The sequence below is a fragment of the Rana temporaria genome, chromosome 1, assembly GCF_905171775.1.
Source record: "Rana temporaria chromosome 1, aRanTem1.1, whole genome shotgun sequence".
NCBI lineage: Eukaryota > Metazoa > Chordata > Amphibia > Anura > Ranidae > Rana > Rana temporaria.
The window spans coordinates 632348325-632368793 of NC_053489.1; the positions used below are offsets into that span (position 1 = coordinate 632348325).

At 43.3% G+C, this 20469-nt stretch overlaps 1 protein-coding gene across 2 annotated transcripts in view; it reads left to right on the forward strand.

The window, feature by feature from the left end:
- EVC2 (EvC ciliary complex subunit 2) overlaps positions 1-20469 on the forward strand; it is a 270686-nt gene that overhangs the window by 155309 nt on the left and 94908 nt on the right. For both annotated transcript variants that reach the window (XM_040335408.1, XM_040335409.1), the window contains 2 exons: positions 12865-13095; positions 19488-19663. In XM_040335408.1, coding sequence (XP_040191342.1) covers positions 12865-13095; positions 19488-19663 — 407 coding nt within the window. The remainder of the gene's footprint in view (positions 1-12864; positions 13096-19487; positions 19664-20469) is intronic.

Consider the following 20469-nt stretch of genomic DNA (forward strand, 5'->3'; position numbering starts at 1 on the left):
TGTAACGCCGACTGCAGCCTAAAATCTGCGTGGCATAAGGCTCTTATGCCACGCTGATTTTAGGCTGCATTCTTGCGTTGACCGATAGGGGGCGCTCCCATTGTGATCAGCGTATAGTATGCAAATTGCATACTAACACCGATTCACAAAGTTGCGCGGGCCCTGCGTACGCAAGGTACAGAGTTTCCGTACGGCGTCTTTAGCATAAGGCTGCCCCTTCTAATAGTAGGGGCAGCCAATGCTAAAGTATACCCGCCCTTCCCGCGTCGCGACGTTCAAATTTTACGTTGTTTGCGTAAGTGATTCGTGGATGGCGCTGGACGCCGTTCACTTTGAAGCAAATGACTTCCTTGCTACGTCATTTGCCGCAATGCACATTGGGAAAGTTTCCCGACGGAGCATGCGCTCTACGCTCATAGTGGGAGCGCGCCTAATTTAAATGATTCCCGCTTACACCAGCAATTTTGCCGGCGCGCCCTCGCAGTTTAAGGAGCTACTGCTCCGTGAATCGAGGGCAGCGGCGCAAATTTGCGGGGGCGCAGGGCAAAATCTTTGCCCTCTGGCTCCGCAAAAAAAGAGCAAATCTCTTTGAATCTGGGCCAGTGTGTTTTAGGGATTAAAAAAGAAGCAAAATGTGCACTATTGTTTCAGGGCTGTTCTACATGTACAAACAACAACTAACATACACATATGTGGTATTACTGCGATCGTCAATAGAACTTATTTTGGGTTGTTCTTTGGTGGAATGTTATGGTAGTAGCAATAAATATGCAGCTAAATTTAATTTTTTTTATTATTATTATTTTGGGCCAGTGTCTCTTTGATGATAAAACAAAAAAAAAAACTCAGGAGATCTCCATTACCATATACCACCCAATGAATGCCCAATTTGTCCTAAAAAAAAATGCAGTATAATCCACCTGGATGCAAAAAGTAGTTGTGATGATATGTACAGTTTTACCTACTCATGTCAAAGTTGCAAAATTGTGCTTAGGCATTACCGTTTGTTTTACCCTTAATTAAATGGCTCTTAAAAAATATCTAAAACGACTATACAATCCCTTCAATAGAGAAGTCATGCTCTCTCAGCTGGACTCCCATAATTATTTACTCTACATCATGGGGAATGTATCTAAAGTGTGTCACACCATTATACTGTATCTCTTTGTGTTGTCAGAGGCAGTTAACAACTGTGTGAGCAATAAAATCACAAAGAGTGCCTTTAAAGTGGTTGTAAACCTGTGAAATGAAAAACGAACAAAGCATATCCTTCTGTAGTGTGTACTTGCCTTACTCCCAGGCACTGAGTGTGATTTCTGCCTGCTCTTTCTTTCCTCTACTATCTGCATGAGTCCCTTCTGCCAGGTTATGCTGACATAACAGAATCCTAGGGGACATCCCCATCCCCATTCAGCATACAGCAGGTGAATGCATGTTTCCCTATGAGACTGTGGAGAGTGAGGTGTTTCCATTCCCTCCACTCAGGTCTCTGATTACACTCAGCTTTCAGGATTATGTGTGTGACATTAGATCTCCGCCCCCTGCCTGCTAGAGCTCAGAAATAGCCTTTGATCTGTAAACTTCGAATGACTCTGGATTCTACAGATTAACAGGTACAACTTTTGTAGGAGGATTTGTTTCATCTCTGTGTATCACCTGAGGCTAGTCACTTCATTGGGTATATGTAAGCGTTTACAACTACTTAAAATGTGGCAAGTAAACAAGGCTGAAGCAGGGCAGTGCTAGATTTTGAAAGTTTGCCACATCCAAGGACCGCTATTTAAACCTGCATCAATAAGCAGGCTACCCCAGACTAACTCGTAATCTCCTCCAGACCCGATGCGTATAAAAGTTTTATTTGAATCCGTTAAAAATCACAGACGAGCCATAAATTGATACATGCCAGCCCATGGCATAGTCCTCGATGTGATTTTAATGGATTCAAATAAGTTATATTTTATATGCTGTGCAGGTATAAGCTGAATACATTTCAGTAATCGCCCATCATATCCTGCTTTATATTAGCAGTGCTTCCATGTTTTGAAGCTGCAGGGGTAAAGTAGAATTTTTATTCATTCAGTGAGATGGTACGCTCTTTGAGACAGTCGCAATAAGACATTATTTGACACTTTAAAACTGAACTCCAGATAAACGGCTAAATACACACGAACCCTTTCATGACGGAGGATAAAACAAATCCCAACGCCTGAACACAGTTTTGCAATTTTGACATGTGTTAGTAAAACTGTACATATTGCAACTACTTAGGCCGTGTACACACGGGCAAACATGTACGATGAAACCGGTCCGCCGGACCGTTTTCACCGTACATGTCTGCCCGGGGCTTCCTGTACGATGGCTGTACTAACCATCGTACAGAAATCCGCGCGTAAACAATACGCGGGGCGTGTCCGCGGTGTCGCCGCGTCGATGACGTGGGCGTGCCTGCCAGTTAAATGCTTCCACGCATGCGTCGAAGTCATTCGACGCATGCGAGGGATGGCGGGTGCTCGGACATGTACGGTAGGTCTGTACAGACGACCGAACATGTCCGAGCGGGCAGGATTCCAGCGGACTGTTTTAAAACAAGTCCAGGAATATTTGCCCGCTGGGAAAAGGCCCGGCGGGCAAATGTTTGCTGGAATCCTGTCCGCTCGGGCCTACACACGACCGAACATGTCTGCTGAAACTGGCCCGCGGACCAGTTTCAGCAGACATGTTTGGTCGTGTGTATGGGGCCTTAGTGTATCCAGATGAATTATTCCTTGTTTTCTTTTCAGGATAAATTGGGCTTTCATTTGATGGTAAATTGATATCTTCTATTATTAAGGGTAATCTGGCACAAAATATTAGCAGAAAAAAAAAATATATATATAGTATATAGTTCTTGCTATTGCCATAACTTTCCATCACAACAGCCACCCCAAAAATGTCCTGCCCTTGATGATTACAGCAATACACACACACATATATATAAAAATATAATATACCACACACTCTGAATGGGATTTGAAAGGGATAGCCGCTTAGGCCCCCCTTTCCTCATGGGTTCATGGCATGGGACTAGGTTTAGTTTAGGTATAGTTATTAGGTTTAGTTTAGAGCAAAGCTGCAGGTGCTGGGGTTTTTTAGTTCAGCTGGGTTATTTAAGGATAACAGAAAGGTGTTTTGCAGGTAAGGTAGCAGGGTTGTTAATTTGGGTCAGGTGTGTAGGAAAGTTCTGGAGAGGGTTCTGGCCCACAGGGATTGGTCAGGATAGTCAGGTGGTTCTGGGAGATTTTTCCAGAACCTGGTACTGGCCTATTTAAGGCCCATTTGGGCCTGGGTCTGGGCCACCCTCATACAACATTTTACAGGTGAACTCCACGCCGTTTGAAGATGGACAACCTACTGAAACAATTACTGAGGAAGGCAGAGGAAGAAGGCAGCGAGGAATGGATCAGGCAGTGCCTCACGCTATCAGCAGCTAATACCTGTGAAGACGCTGCGGCTGACGAAGGAGAATCCACGGCTGCCGTCGGACGGGAGGAGCAGATGCTGCAAGCATGTCAGATGCTGGGCGGAGCGGAGATGATGGACATCGCCTTGTCAGAGGTCAACCCACTAGAGGACGGAGAAACCCGAAGGAGAAGCAAGAGGCAGCGTTCGTCGGTGAGTGACGCCGTCCCAGCCCCGCCCTTGCTCGCCGCGGTCGGAGGAATGGCGACTGCTCCCGCAGCACAGAACCAGCGCGCAGGCTCAGCCAAGGCAAGTGGAGGTCGCGGCCGTTACTCCCGGGCCTCGGCGTCCGCAGGAAAGGCCTCTACATCCCGGGCTGTGTCGCCCAAGGCAGCAGCAGCACAGCAGAAAGGGGGAAAGGAGGGACGCAGGGATGCGGGCCGTGCCCCCCCCATCGCAGTACAGCATCCAAGTGGGCAAATCCCGGTGCTTCTATCATCACCAGCAGTGGCCCCTGGAACAGGTGAGGTTCGGGGGTCAGTAGGTGAGTGTGTGTCTGTGTCCCAGTTGTCTGCAGTGTCTTCTGCGCTAGAACAATTGTTGGCTGCAATGCGTGCACAAGCTAGTCAGCAGAATACCAGTGTCTCAGCAGAAGTATGGTCAGCTGCGCCTGTTATTACACATGTCCCCCAGCATGCTTTTGTCCCTACTAACCCATCTATAGATAGCTCAGCTGGTAATACTGATAATGTAAAGGAATGTATGCCTTGTTTTCTTTCCCCACTAGGTTTTCACTTGTCAGCCGTAGTAAGGGAAAAAATCTGGAAAGGGGAATATGTTGATTTAAACACACTGCTTCCTCCTAATAGAGATTTTACAAAATTTACAAAGGAAGAAAGATTTGAGGAGGACAGGCGCAAGCCTCAGATCAAATCTTTTTTCAGTTGGTTACAGGCTTTTTTTATTTATTCAAGTGTACTATGTGAGAAATTCCCCAGTAAAAGCTGTTTGTTATTCCAGCATGTGGACATAATACTAGAAGCGTATAGAAGCTTTAGTGGCATGTCTTGGTTAATGTATGACGAAGCATTTCGCCAGAAATTAGCGTTACAACCATCTCTGCAGTGGGGTGCAAAGGATGTGGGCCTGTGGCTAAATTTATTTTTGCCCCAGAGGCAACCATTTTCTCGTCCTACAGCAATGGCCCCACCTGCAAATCAAACAGCTGTTACATACAAAAAAGGGTTGTGTTTTGCGTTTAATGATACACAGTGTAAGTGGCTGAATTCCTGTAAATACAGGCACGAATGTGCGTTTTGCTCTGGAAGCCATCCAATTACAAAGTGTTTTCGCAGGCTTCAGACACAGCCCAGAGAGAATTTTTCTAAAAGCAGCCACCCCAGTGATTCTTTCAAGAATGCTGCCATGGCTGCAGGCTTACCCAAATCAGCAGATGGCATCGCTCCTAATTGAGGGTTTTTCAGTGGGCTTTAGGCTACCTAGTTTTGATGGGGTAGGCTGTTCAATGGTAAAAAATTTAAAATCAGTATTGGATGCACCTCATTTAGTTAGAAGTAAATTAATTAAGGAAGTGGAGGCTGGCAGAATGGAAGGCCCATTCGTCCACCCTCCATTTAAGAATTTCAGGATATCACCTCTGGGTCTGGTTCCCAAAAAGGAGCCCAATGAATATAGACTTATTCATCATTTATCCTTTCCTTTTGGTAATTCTTTGAACGATCAGATTGACCCCGAGGTGGTATCAGTTTCATACACATCGTTTGAAGCCGCAGTGGACAAAATTCGGCCACTAGGTAGAAGGGCGCTGTTGGCTAAAGCAGATGTTAAAGCGGCATTCCGACTCCTACCACTGCATCCGGATTGTTTTAACTCACTGGGTATTTGTTTTGACCAACAATTTTATTTTGACAAAGCGCTACCAATGGGTTGCTCGTTATCTTGCTTTTATTTTGAGACATTCTCAACATTTCTAGAATGGGTGGTAAGTATTGTGTCAGGATCAAACAATATTACCCACTACCTTGATGACTTCTTGTTTTTAGGTCCAGAAGGTTCCCAGGAATGTGGCCAGGTTTTGTCAGTTTTTCAGTCTGTATGTAAATATTTTGGGGTTCCATTGGCGGAGGAAAAAACGATCCCCCCGTCAAATTGTTTGGTTTTCTTAGGAATCACTTTAGATACAGAGAATATGGAGTTCAGGTTACCCAAGGAGAAAATAATAAAACTTTTTCTGCTTTTAAAGTCATTTTTGAAAAGGAAAAAGGTGACTTTAAAAGAGATGCAAAGCCTATTAGGACAGTTGACTTTTGCTACTAGGGTACTGCCAATGGGGAGAATTTTTTCCAGGAGGTTGTACTCAGCAATTTCAGGTTTAAAAAACCCAAACGCTCACGTCAGGCTTACGCAGGACGTTAAGCAAGATATGATGGTTTGGTGTAAATTTTTAGAACACTTTAATGGCAGGGCAATCTGGCAGCAGGAGTTCATATCTGACAGTGATTTTCAGCTGGCAACAGATTCAGCTGGCTCTGTCGGGTTCGGTGCAATTTGGAGAAATCAGTGGTGTGCGTCCATTTGGCCAGATAGGTGGATCACCATGGGTTTTTGCAAAAACATCACTCTGTTAGAGCGGTTCCCAATTGTAGCGGCGCTGGAAATATGGGGCCCTTATTTTGCTAATAAAAGGTTGGTGGTCAGCACTGATAACAAAGGGGTAGTATTTGCAATAAATTCCTTATCTGCTAAATCACCATGGGTGGTGTCATATTTGCGCCACTTGGTTTTCTTATGCCTTAAGTGGAATGTGTGGTTAAAAGCGAAATATGTACAGGGAAAGAATAATTCTATTGCTGACGCTCTTTCTCGCCAGCAGATGGAGAGGTTTTTCGGGTTACTGCCCCAGGCAGAGCGGTCGGGATCCCCTTGCCCTCCCCAATTGTGGGATCTGATTTAATACTTCGGAACATTAAGAACTCTGTGGCCGTTGCGACTTGGAAGAATTATTCTTCTTCATGGCTGTCATGGTCAAGTTTTTTGGATTCCTTGCACCTTTCTGTGTCGGATCATTCCGAGCAGCTGGTTCTGGAGTTCCTTCAGGCCCTGATGTATAAAAAGTATTCATGGTCGCATATAAATAAAACTTTATCGGGGATATCATTCTTTTTGCGCCTTTATGGTTTTCCGCCTTGTCACAGTTTTTTCTCGGTGAGACAGGTGCTGAAGGGATACAAAAAAGGTAATTTTGGAAAAGATCATAGAGCACCAGTCACCCCTGTTATATTAGCTCAAATTTGTTCAGTAACTCAGGAGGTATGCTCATCAAATTTTGAAGCTCTTTTATTTAATGCAGTATTTACGATAACATTCTTTGGAGCATTCAGAATCTCAGAAATTCTTTCATCTTCAGGTTCAGGTTTGGGTGGTATCGCCTTGGCGAATGTAGTAATTGTGGAGGATGGCCTAAAGTTTTTTATAGGTGTCAGCAAAATGGATAGGCTCGGTGTCGGGGAATGGGTTTATTTGAAAAAATGTCGTCAGGAAAACATATGTCCAGTGGTGGCCTATCATGCGTATATGGTTGCTCGTCCAGAGATTTCTGACCAGCTGTTTATTCATGTTAATGGTGCTCCATTATCAGTATACCAGTTTTCAGCAGTTCTGAAAAAATGTTTGGCTTTTCTGAAATTGGAACATTTAAAAATAACAACGCACTCATTTAGGATTGGGGCGGCGACTGAGGCAGCAAGGATTGGTTTAGAGGAGAGCACCATTAAGAGGATTGGACGGTGGCGGTCAGATGCTTTTAAACTATATATTCGCCCTTGTTAACTGATTATTCTGTTTCAGGTGCTCCTCACAAGATCTGGATTATAGGGCATTCCTTTGTTTTTTGGGCACAAAAAAGAGCGGCAGGTAGAGTGTACACGGAAAATTTGGGCCTGGATCCGGCAGTTTTTCAAGTATTATGGTTTGGACGAAGGGGAATGTTATGGGAGGATTTAATTTTTGAATTAGGAAGGCTGTATGCTTCTTATGAGACACCAGATATTATGATTTTACATGTTGGTGGGAATGATATCGGCAAGAAGAAGACTTTTGAGCTGATTGTGGAGATGAAGGATACTATAAAATTTTTGAAACTGGTTTCACCTAATACCGTCTTAGTTTTTTCAGAAATAGTGCCACGTCTGCGTTGGCTAAATTCAGCAGTCCTCAAACCTCTTGACAAAGTTCGCAAGAGAGTAAATAGGGCTTTGGAAAAATGTATCAATCCAGAGTTAGGCATATCTTTCCGGCACATGGAATTAGAGGGGGGTTTGCAAGGGTTGTATAGGGATGATGGTGTACACCTATCGGAGGTGGGTTTGGATATTTTTAATGCAGATATGCAAACATGCATAGAGAGGGCCGCGGTTTGGGGTGGTGTGGACAGGAGGTCGGTAGGTTTGCCCTCCTGTCGGTTGGGAGGTTTAATTTAAATGGTTAAATTGTCGGTATTCAACTCGAGTCTGAGTGGCTGAGTTGAAATTGTTGGTGATTGATGATTTATTCAGATTTATGCAAAGTAAGATTGATATGTTATGAATTTTTTGAAAACCAATGAACAAGGCCGTGGCCAATATTATCCAACGGTTGATGATTACATGTAGATATTAAAATGGATCTTTTGAATAAAATTATTTTCTGGTTAATTGAATATGGTGTGGTTTTGTTTGTTTTTCTCTATGCATGTTTGCAGATACTAACATAATGCCTATGATCCCATGGGATTTGAAAGGGATAGCCGCTTAGGCCCCCCTTTCCTCATGGGTTCATGGCATGGGACTAGGTTTAGTTTAGGTATAGTTATTAGGTTTAGTTTAGAGCAAAGCTGCAGGTGCTGGGGTTTTTTAGTTCAGCTGGGTTATTTAAGGATAACAGAAAGGTGTTTTGCAGGTAAGGTAGCAGGGTTGTTAATTTGGGTCAGGTGTGTAGGAAAGTTCTGGAGAGGGTTCTGGCCCACAGGGATTGGTCAGGATAGTCAGGTGGTTCTGGGAGATTTTTCCAGAACCTGGTACTGGCCTATTTAAGGCCCATTTGGGCCTGGGTCTGGGCCACCCTCATACAACATTTTACAGGTGAACTCCCCGCCCTACCCCCCCCTTTTTTTGTCGCGGCCTGTTCATGTGGTAGCTCCCTTCAGGTTTATGAAGGGGAGGTTTAATTTAAATGGTTAAATTGTCGGTATTCAACTCGAGTCTGAGTGGCTGAGTTGAAATTGTTGGTGATTGATGATTTATTCAGATTTATGCAAAGTAAGATTGATATGTTATGAATTTTTTGAAAACCAATGAACAAGGCCGTGGCCAATATTATCCAACGGTTGATGATTACATGTAAATATTAAAATGGATCTTTTGAATAAAATTATTTTCTGGTTAATTGAATATGGTGTGGTTTTGTTTGTTTTTCTCTATGCATGTTTGCAGATACTAACATAATGCCTATGATCCCATGGTATAAAGTTATTAGTAGTTAGACATGTGCAATTTTTTCAGTCCGGGGTGGCCCCCTTAGCAAGAACTGGCAGACGACGGGAGCCTTCGTCGGGACCAGAGTTTTTCTTTTGGGTTCGGCTGTGATTGATGATGAATCTAAACCGGGGGACCTTTTTGATTTTTTTAATAAAGGAATTTGTGTCATGTTTGTATTTACTTTTTACACTTTTTTTTGGTGAAAGAGTAAGGGGGGTGGAAAACTCATTCCCAAAAGAGAGGGTTGGATCTGGGGGCTTCCAGGTTCCGATTAGTCCTCTGCCTACAGACCCCCACAACCATCGGCCAGAGTTGTGGTGAAGAGGCCCTTGTCCACATCAACATGCTCCCCCCATGTTGAGGCATGTGGTCTGGTATGCCATTTTTTTATTTTGGCGTGGGGTACCCCTTAAAATCCATACCAGACTCAAAGAGCCTGGTATGGATTGGGGGGGGGCACACAGTTTTTTTTCCTCATCTTTCATTGCTGGCATTCTTTTGTTTAGATTTCAGCTTTCAGTGGGGAAGCCCGCTGACGACACAGTGGCCGGCTTCCTGTCCTGCTCCTTAACAACCAGCTAATCTTCACACAGAATTCAACTCGGCCGATAATTTTTCAAACTCATTAGAAAACTAATAAACAAAACTAAACTAATTCCGAAACGAATCAACAAAACTAAGTGGCAAATGATGTTTAATGTTGATAAATGTAAAGTTATGCACTTGGGGCCAAGAATATGCATGCATCATACATACTAGGTGGGAAGTGGGTTACAACTGGGGGGATCTGTAGTGGAGAAGGATCTGGGGGTTTTGGTAGATCATAAGCTCAATCATAGCATGCAATGCCAAGCTGTGATTTACAAAGCCAGAAAAGTCCTTTCTTGTATTAAGAGAGGTATGGACTCCAGAGACAGAGATATAATGTTGCCCCTGTACAAATCATTAGTAAGACCTCATCTGGAATATGCAGTTCAGTTTTGGGCCCCAGTTCACAAAAAGGATATCGGGGAACTGAAGAAAGTGCAGAGAAGGGCAACCAAACTGATAAGAGGCATGGAGGAGCTCAGCTATGAGGGAAGATAAGAGGAACTGAATTTATTCTCTCTTGAGAAGAGGAGATTAAGGGGGATATAAATACAAAAGGGTTCCATATAGTGAACTTGATGTAGAGTTACTCACTTTAAGGTCATCACCGTGGACAAGGGGGCACTCTTTACATATGGAGGAAAAGAGATAAAGGCCCAGATTCTCAAAGGACTTACGACGGCGTATCGCCACGTACGCCGTCGTAAGTCCGAATGAGAGCCGTCGTATCTATGCGCCTGATTCTTAGAATCAGTTACGCATAAATTCGGCTTAGATACGAGCGGCGTAAGTCTCTTACGCTGTCGTATCTTAGTTGCATATTTACGCTGGCCGCTAGGTGGCGCTTCCTTAGATTTACGCATCGAATATGCAAATTGGCTAGATACGCCGATTCACGAATGTACGTGCGCCCGGCGTATCAAGATACGTTGTTTATGTAAGACATATGCCGGCGTAAAGTTACCCCTCATAAAGCAGGGGTAAGTCATGTTAGGTATGGACGTCGGAAACGTACGAACAGCGTCGTATTTTACGTCGTTTGCGTAAGTCGTCCATGAATGGGGCTGTGCGTAGGTTACGTTCACGTCGACTAAGCATTGAGCGGACGTATTTTACTTTGAAAATTCGACGTGATACGGAGCATGCGCCGTTCGTAAAAAGTGTAATTTACGTGGGGTCACAACACATTTACATACACCACGCCCCCAACAGACTAGTTTGAATTAGGCGGGCTTACGCCGTGTCAGATACAGTACGCCGCCGTAACTTAGAGCGCAAGTTGTTTCTGAATACAGGTCATGGTGCTCTAAGTTACGGTGGCGTAGTGTATCTGAGATACGCTACGCCCGCCTAAAGATAGGCGTTTGTATGTGAATCTGGGCCTTAATCTCCAAATAAGGAAAGGCTTATTCATGGTAGGGGCTGTGAAAATGTGGAATAGACTCCCTCAAGAAGCTCAGTAGATTAATAATAAAAGAGGCCTGGATTGTTTCCTAAATACAGGTAAAAATAGCTTTTTTCCCCCTCCAGATGTACTGCAGGGGGATTGGTTTTAGCACATGCACCCCTTCCATCTGCTGTCCTGCCCCCTCTGTGTGCCCCTTTCCCCTGCGGTGCTTCTGGGGCCAGTAAATATGTAATTTAGGAAGGAAAGAATAATAGAGGGCGCTAGACAACTCGGTGATATGTTAGTCAATCATAAGTGAAGTGATCATATGGAGAAATTAACACCACATATAAGTACAAATATATATAAAAATATATAAATAAAACTATAAGCATCAAAATGTCTCTTTGTCATAACATAATCAATGACATCAAGTCCCAATATTGTATCAAGTGATGTGTCACAAATAAGTGATAAATCTTCTTAATTTGCTGTATCTTGCTTTAAGTGAAAAAGGAAAATGCCACCACCACAATCCAGTCTTCTTTAACACCCAAAACTGTGCTGATGAGAAAAGAATGCGCTTACCAGAAAATATGGACTACTTTAATTAAAAAGTTAGTCATATGAGCTTATGCAGGATTGTGCCTGCATACACAACCGACAGGAAAAGATCATCACCAGGGATTCCAATTGGGATATGCAAAAAAAGCCAATGGAGAAGCCAATAGTGTAATTCTGATTTAATAAAAACTTGTTTAAAACAGGACAGAAAAATCAAAAAGCCAAGATGGCCTCTTACTGTATAAGTGCCTACCCGACACTGGGGCTGCAGACGTGTCACCGCTACCTTGCGGTACGATTAGTTTGTGGGTCGTCCGGTCTCAATGCTACCGCCATAGCACAGCCTTGCGTTCCCAGCTGACAGCTCCACGAGCGGGGGGGGCACGTCACGTGACCGGGTACCGCCTCCGATGTACGTTTCGTTGTATTGAACGTCTTCAGGGGCATGACGCCCCCTGAAGACGTTCAATACAACAAAACGTACGTCGGAGGCAGTACCCGGTCACGTGACGTGCCCCCCCCCCCCCGCTTGTCAGCTGGGAACGCAAGGCTGTGCTACGGCGGTAGCATTGAGACCGGACGACCCACAAACTAATCGTACCGCAAGGCAGTCTACTTTCAGTGTCGCTGCCAGTTGCTTTCAGTGTCGCTGCCTTCCACAGCTAATCATTGGGAACCTGCCCACCGGGGTTCTTGCATGAAATCGGTGTCTGGCTTATTCACAAGTGTAAAAGCATAGCAGTGCATACGCATTATACAGAAAAAAACGCGCATTGGCAGATGTAGATGAGCCACAAGGCTTGCACAGTGAGGCAATATGAAGTGCAGAACCCTTAGCACTCAAGCATCTTGCAGCTTATTTGCAGTCTGATCAGTCAAAGACTTTTGATTTGTTTCTTTGCTGTACTGAACTTTGTACATTGCATCTCAATATATTCTGGTTAGTTGAAATATAGACCAATTACTATCATCTCCCAGGGACTCCAGTGGTGATATCTCATCCTTTCTGACACAGCCTTGCATGCTTGCTTCTTCGGTAGAGGGGAGCCTTGGACATCACATCGCGTTCACTGTAATATAAAGTCAATTAAAAACACAGTAGTGGGAGTAAAGCCATTTCCTAATAGCTACATCAAAGGAACATGAACTCGGAGAGCTCAGTAGTGAAGTTTACCTTCCAGGTATTCCTCTCCTCAACATCTGCTAAAAATTGTAATAATAATTTTGGGTAGACTGCCTCCTTAAATCAGCCTGTGTTTATTGTAACTGAAGGCTCGTCAATAAAAGCCTATGACTTCATTTCCAGAAAATATTTATTCATGCATGTTTCCCTTCAATCCTCCTCTTTTATAGTTCATCACGGAATACAGATCTCTTCTTGACAAGCTCCAAAGCCTTGAACAGAATGAAATGAAGAGGATGCTTTTGTTTAAGCAGGAAGAGGAATTTGCAAAGGCCTACAGACAGCTGGCTGTTACTCACAGGACAGAACTGCATAAGATCGTCTTTGATCAAGTGCAGATATCAGCAAAAGCCAAACCGGAACTACGCAAAACTCTGATAGAAAACTATCTAAAAGTGCAGGTAAGCTGGTGGGAACCAAATATACTCGTGTCGGATTGTCGTCACAAAATAAATACAGTTGTTCTCATAAGTTTACATACCCTGGCAGAATTCATGATTTCTTGGCCATTTTTCAGAGAATATGAACGATAACACAAAACATTTCTTACACTCATGGTTGGTGTTTGACTGAAGCCATTTATTATTAATAAACTGTGTTTACTCTTTTTTAAATCATAATCACAACAGAAACTACCCAAATTACCCTGATTAAAAGTGTACATACCCTGGTGATTTTGGCCTGATAACATGCACACAAGTTGACACAAAGGGGTTTGAATGGCTATTAAAGGCAACCATCCTCACCCGTGACCCATTTGCTTGTAATTAGTGTGTGTGGGGGTGTGTATAAGGCCCCAGGCCCCAAACGCCCGTTTTGCCGCGAATTTCGCAACGTTTTTACCGCGTTTGCGTTTATAAGCGTTTAGTTAAAAAACATCATAAGACCCTCCCTAACCTCAAAAAACAGTATTATTTAAACATTTCAGCCATTTTGTGAGACCAGAGTGAGTAGCAGCTGAGAGAGCAGCAGTGTACTTGTATTTAGCGTGTCACTTGTCACGTCACCTGCCACAAGTTGTGAATTGTCCACTTGCCACGTCACCTGGCCACGTCACCTGCCACAAGTTGTGGATTGTCCACTGGCCACGTCACCTGCCACGTCAACTGGCTAAGTCAACTGCCACAAGTTGTGAATTGTCCACTGGCCATGTCACCTGCCACAAGTTGTGGATTGTCCACTGGCCACGTCACCTGCCACAAGTTGTGGATTGTCCACAATGCAAGCAATTACAGTTTTTTTTATGTTTTTTAATGTTTTTTCATCATTTGCCATCATTTTTGAGATTTCTAATGTAAAAAAATTGTTCACCTTTAAAAACGGCTATAAACGAAATCGCGGCAAAACGCCGGTACCGCGTTTTGCCGCATTTAGCGGCATTTTGCCAACTTTCGCGTCTGAACCCATTTGTTTGCTTCCGAAAAAACGAGCATAAACGCAACTGCCGAAAAACGCAGAAAAACTTGACTGTGTGCATGAAGACACTAAAAGGTCAATGAGTTTCTGGACTCCTGACAGACCCTTGCATCTTCCATCCAGTGCTGCACTGAAGTTTCTGGATTCTAAATCATGGGCAAAGCAAAAGAATTGTCAAAGGATCTGTGGGAAAAGGTAGTTGAACTGTATAAAACAGGAAAGGGATATAAAAAGATATCCAAGGAATCGAGAATGCCAATCAACAGTGTTCAAACTCTAATTAAGATGTGGAAAATTAGGGGTTCTGTTGAAAACAAACCACGGTCAGGTAGAACAACTAAAATGTTGGCTACAACTGCCAGGAGAATTGTTTGGGATGCAAAGAAAAATCCACAATTAACTTCAGGTGAAATAAAGGACTCTCTAAAAACATGTGGCGTGAATGTTTTAAGGAGGCACTTGAAGAAAGAAGCGCTGCATGGTCGAGTCACCAGAAGAAAGCCATTACTACACAAATGCCACAAAGTATCCCGCTTACAATATGCCAAACAGCACAGAGACAAACATCAAACCTTCTGGCACAAAGTCATTTGGAGTGATGAGACCTAAATTGAGCTCTTTGGCCACAACCATAAACGCTTCATTTGGGGAGGAGTCAACAAGGCCTATGATGAAAGGTACACCATTCCTACTGTGAAACACGGAGGTGGATCGCTGATGTTTTGGGGATGTGTGAGCTACAAAGGCACAGGAAATTTGGGCAAAATTGTTGGCAAGATGAATGCAGTATGTTATCAAAAAATACTGGAAGAACATTTTCATTCATCAGCCAGGAAGCTGCGCATGGGACGTACTTGGACATTCCAACATGACAATGATCCAAAACAGAAGGTTAAGTAGACCTGTCATTGGCTACAGCAGAATCAAGTGAAGGTTCAGGAGTTTCCATCTCAGTCTCCTGATCTCAATATCATTGAGCCACTCTGGGGAGATCTCAAACGTGACGTTCATGTAAGACAGCCCAAGAATTTCTAGGAACCGGAGGCTTTTTGGCAAGAGAAATGGGCAACTTTACCATCTGAGAAGATAAAGAGCCTCATCCACAAATACCACAAAATACTTCAAGCTGTCATTGATGTTAACCAGTTAGCAACCGCCCTATAGACGAAATACGTCTACAAGGCGGTTGCTTAACTCTGGGAGGGCGTCAATGTACGTCCTCCCAGAGTCGCGCTCCCGGCTGATCACGGATCACGGTAAATCGCAGCTGATAGCGGCGATTTACCACGTGATCGCTCCGTTCAATGACGGAGCGATCACTAGTAAACAAACCGGCGTCATGTGATGACGCCGGTTCCTTCCTCTCCTCTCTGTACCGAACGGTACAGTGTGAGAGAGGAGAGGGGAGAGAGCGGAAGCAGCAGCAGCTGCTGCTGCTGCTGCGGGCTGGATCTGTGACACATGTAGTCACAGATCCAGCCATCGATCCCTCCCTGTGCAATACTCTGCAGTACCAGCCATACTCTGCAATGCCCCCACACTCTGCAATGCCCCCACACTCTGCAATGCCCCCACACTCTGCAATGCCCCCACACTGTGCAATGCCCCCACACTGTGCAATACCCCCACACTGTGCAATACCCCCACACTGTGCAATACCCCCACACTGTGCAATACCCCAAAATACTCTGCAATGCCCCCACACTCTGCAATGCCCCCACACTCTGCAATGCCCCCACACTGTGCAATACCCCAAAATACTCTGCAATACCCCAAAATACTCTGCAATGCCCGCAATACTCCGCAATGCCCCACAATACCCCACAATACTCTGCAATACCCCGCAATACCCCACAATACCCCGCAATACTCCGCAATACTCCGCAATACCCCGCAATACTCCGCAATACCCTGCAATACTCCGCAATACCCTGCAATACCCCACAATACTCCGTAATACCCCACAATACTCCGCAATACCCCACAATACCCCACAATACTCCGCAATACCCTGCAACGTCGTCTATGGGGATTTTTAAGTAGCAAATTTTGCGCCATTCCACGAGCGTGTGCAATTTTGAAGGGTGACATGTTGGGTATCTATTTACTCGGCGTAACTTCATCTTTCACATTTATGCAAAAGAATGAAGAAAAAATACTAAATTTGCCAAATTTTATAACAGAAACAAAGAAAATTTTTTTTTTTTTACAGAATTTTCAGTCTTTTTTCTTTTATAGCGCAAAAAATAAAAAACCCAACGGTGATTAAATACCACCAAAAGAAAGCTCTATTTGTGTGAAAAAAAGGATGAAAATTTCATTTGGGTACAGTGTTGTATGACTGAGTAATTGTCATTCAAATTGTGAGAGCACCGAAAGCTGAAAATTGGTCTGGTTATTAAGGGGGTTTACGTGCCTAGTGGTCAAGTGGTTAAAGGGGGCAATACACGGATTAAGAACTGGGGTATGTAAACTTTTGATCAAGGTCATTTGGGTAGTTTCTGTTGCCATTATGATTTAAAAAGAGTAAACACAGTTGATTGATAATAAATGGCTTCAGCCAAACACTAACCATGAGTGAAAGAAAGGTTTGTGTTATCATTTATCTTCTCTGAAAAATGGCCAAGAAATCCTAAATTCTGCCAGGGTGTGTAAACTTATGAGCATAACTGTATGTTCTGATTACTTTCTGGAATCAGCAACCAATACATTTTACTATTTACAACTAGAGTAAGGCAACTAAATAGCATTTCAAAACAACCAGTCACAAATGGACAGTAGTGATATGAATCTCCACTCTTAAATTGTTATATTAGTGCAGATTTACGTCTCTGCTACTTGGCCGGAGTTGGTCTTTATTAAAGAGGAAGTAAACCCTGATGGGTTTTACTTCCTCTTCAGCTCGCTGCTGCAGCCTGCAAATGAAAAGCCATTATGTGTCACTTACCTGCAAAAAAAATCCAGCAATGTCCCCACAGTAGGCAGCGCCCATCTTCTGGCCCCTCTTCCTTCCGGGCCGCTGACTCCACCGCTGTGATGCCCCAGAGCGGCGTGACGTCACTCCTGCGCACTGGAGCCGCAATTCACGGCACAGGCTAGGGAAGAAACAGCACTTAGTTTTGTTTCTTCCGCGCACGTGCAAAGAAGATTTTCGGCGGACTACAAGTGAAATATCTCCTAAACGGCGCAAGTTTAGGAGATGTTTCCACTACCTATAGGTAAGCCGTTTTCTAGAATTACCTATAGGTAGAAGTCCAACAAGTGGGTTTACAACCACTTTAACCACTTTTGGCTCTCACACCTTTTTATGGGCCCGACTATATTTTACACCTTTTAAGCTTTGTCTCTATAACTTTGTAGTTACTTATGATACAGAATTGATACATATATCGTTTTTTTGGGGGCAAACGGGCATTCTTATGAACCTCAAGATTTTCTGAGAATTTTTTACATTCATTTGCATTTTAAGGGAAAAAATTAGAAAAAAAATACAGATTTTTTTTCAAGTTTGATCAGCAATATTTTGAACACAAGTACCATTACTGTGGGGAAATCTTTTACATTTAATGCTAATGCGTGTTCTATTTTACTGCAAAACTAAAAGTACATTTTTGGTACAAAGCATGCTAAGGTTATTTACAAAAGAAATTAAAGTGATTGTAAAGGATCGTTTTTTTTTTTTTTAAATAACAAACATGTCATACTTACCTCCACTGTGCAGCTCGTTTTCTACAAAGTGGCCCCAAACCTCCTCTTCTGGGGTCCCTCTGCGGCTTTCACAGCTCCTCCCCGCATTAGATAACCCCCTAGGAGAGACGCTCTCCCCAGGGGGTTACCTTGCGGGCGCGCTCCTGAGTCCAGCATTTGTGTCCAGACTCGGCCCCGCCCCCCAGCACCCACATCATTGGATCAGTGGGAGCCAATGGCTGCACTGCTATCAATCTATGCAATCAAGAGCCAGGACCCCATTGAGAGAAGGACGGCGCGTCCCCGCAGAGGAGATAAAGTGGCTCAGGTAAGTAAAATGGGGGGGCTGGGGGGCCGGTGACTGGCAGGTGTTTTTTCACCTTAATGCATTCTTTGGAAAAAAACACAAGTTAAGTAGTAAAATAAAGGTTAAATAATGGTTAACCAATTCCCTGTGCATACAATAAACATTCTTCTGTGTTAAAGTGGTTGTAAACCCCCCCAAAAAAAACTGCAAGACAAAGGCATAATGAGCTAGTATGCATCACATACTAGCTGATTATGAAATACCCCCAATTGACGCTGTTGCAGCGCCCCCGCACACCACTGTGACTGGCGACATGTCTCCTGTGGTTACTGTATTTCCGGGTTTGCGGGCTCCGGCGCTATGATTGGCCAGAGCCACGATGACACTCCAGCGCATTCACCTGATGCACCTGTACTACCACTTTTACCTACAAGTAAGCCTCTAATAAGGCTTACCTGTAGCTACCGTGAATATCTCCTAAACTTGCACACGTTAGAAATGGTTCGATCGTGCTGTTTCTAAATGGCCTGTGCCATGAACGCCAGCTCTGTATCAGGGTTTACTTCCTCTGTATACTGCCAATACCTTTATACGGACATTGTCATTCGTCGCAGGATTTGACTGACAGCAACACGAGCCATTGGCTTCCCCTGCTGTCTCTCTGTCCTGTGAGAAGAGAGAGAGTGCGGCAAGAGACCCGCTGCTCTCTGGCACAGCACTGGATCGAGTTTGGGCTCAGGTAAGTATGGGGGGGGGATCCTGATAAAAGGATGTTGTTTTATGTTAATGCAAAGAATGCATTAAGGTTAAAACATGATTACCTTTAGAACCACTTTAAATTTGACCAACTGTAAAGACAGATAACCTGCATTGGCTGACACCCAGTAAAGTGATCTTTATCAACACTGGTATGGTTATCTCTGTTAAAGATCTGTTCACATAGGGCCACCAGCTTATTGAATCTACCTGCAAATTCTACTGCCTTCATTTCTCAGGATCCCTGCAGAGATCACATGATTATTGCCTCAATCAAATAATCTTGTGTTAACCGGTGTAGGTATATTTAGCATGTAGAGGAAAAATATTTATACACAATAACCTTGGGTTCCTTTTTTTTACTATAGGTGAGCGATGACTACTAGTTATGAAATTGCTGATTTTGCCTTTTGACATTACATTTCCTAGAAGATAGAAACATTTATTGTATTATTAAAGATGGCAATAAAAAGCATCAGGTGCATTTAGTAATAAAATGGATAAGACCTATACTGTTGTTGTTTTTTTTGTTTTTTTTTGACATGCGGCACAAAGGAGGACGTTTATTGCAAGGTGGACATGTCCTATAAATCATTTGTAAACTATGTTTTTCTCTTTTATCTTCAGGAAGAGGCAGAAGACCTTATTGATTTTTTGCAAGCCACTAAAAAATATCACATGAACAAAAGACTCGCTGTTAGAAAGAACTTGTTATACAACATCCAGCTAGGAGACAGTCGATCGCGATGCCAATTAAATTCTGCAGCAACACAAATAGCAAATCTTATTAACAGAACAGAAAGGTAATAACTGCACTATTCTAACATTTCGGGATCTGTGGGACATATAAGTTGAAGTCTATAGGGGCAATGATTTGATAGGATTAGAAAGGAATTTTCCCCAAGCATGGAATTTATAGGCAGGTTGGGGGGAGTGTGAAAGAGTATTACAAAGGTATAAAATATAACAAAATGTATTTGTCACATAAAGTAAAAACAGTTCCCAAAAGAGGGACAAAAAAAGCCATAGAAGCATAGAATGATGATATAAATAAATACAAAAATCAAAAAACAAACACAGGGTTTTGGGTTTAGCTGTGAACACCTTGAAGCCTGTTGGGCCATTACTCCATTTTGGCCAGCTCGGTGCTACAGCCTACTCTCATGAATTGGGTGCTTGTTTTGTAATTTTGTATTTATTTATATCCTCATGCTATGCTTCTATGTATTTTATTGTCCCTCTTTTGGGAATTGTTTTTACTTTATATGACGAATAAACGTTGTTATATTTTATACCTTTGTAATACTCTTCCACATTCCCCCAATCTGCCCATAAAGTCCACCCTGGGGCAATTTCCTTTCTAGTTGCATATTGGGATGTTGGCAGGTGTATTGAGGTTTTTCAATGGTTCACTAGCTCCTCTACCGTCGCATGATTTGATAGGATAGCAAACTCCCCCATATTCTAGTGTTCCAGTTTTTTTGCTGGGGAAGAATGCTGACATAAAACATAGGGCATTTTCCTTCTAGTTATGTGCATTGTACGCTTGTATCTTTTAAGGTGCAACCATAAACATTTGTACTCCTAGAAGGGCATCATAAAAATCAGC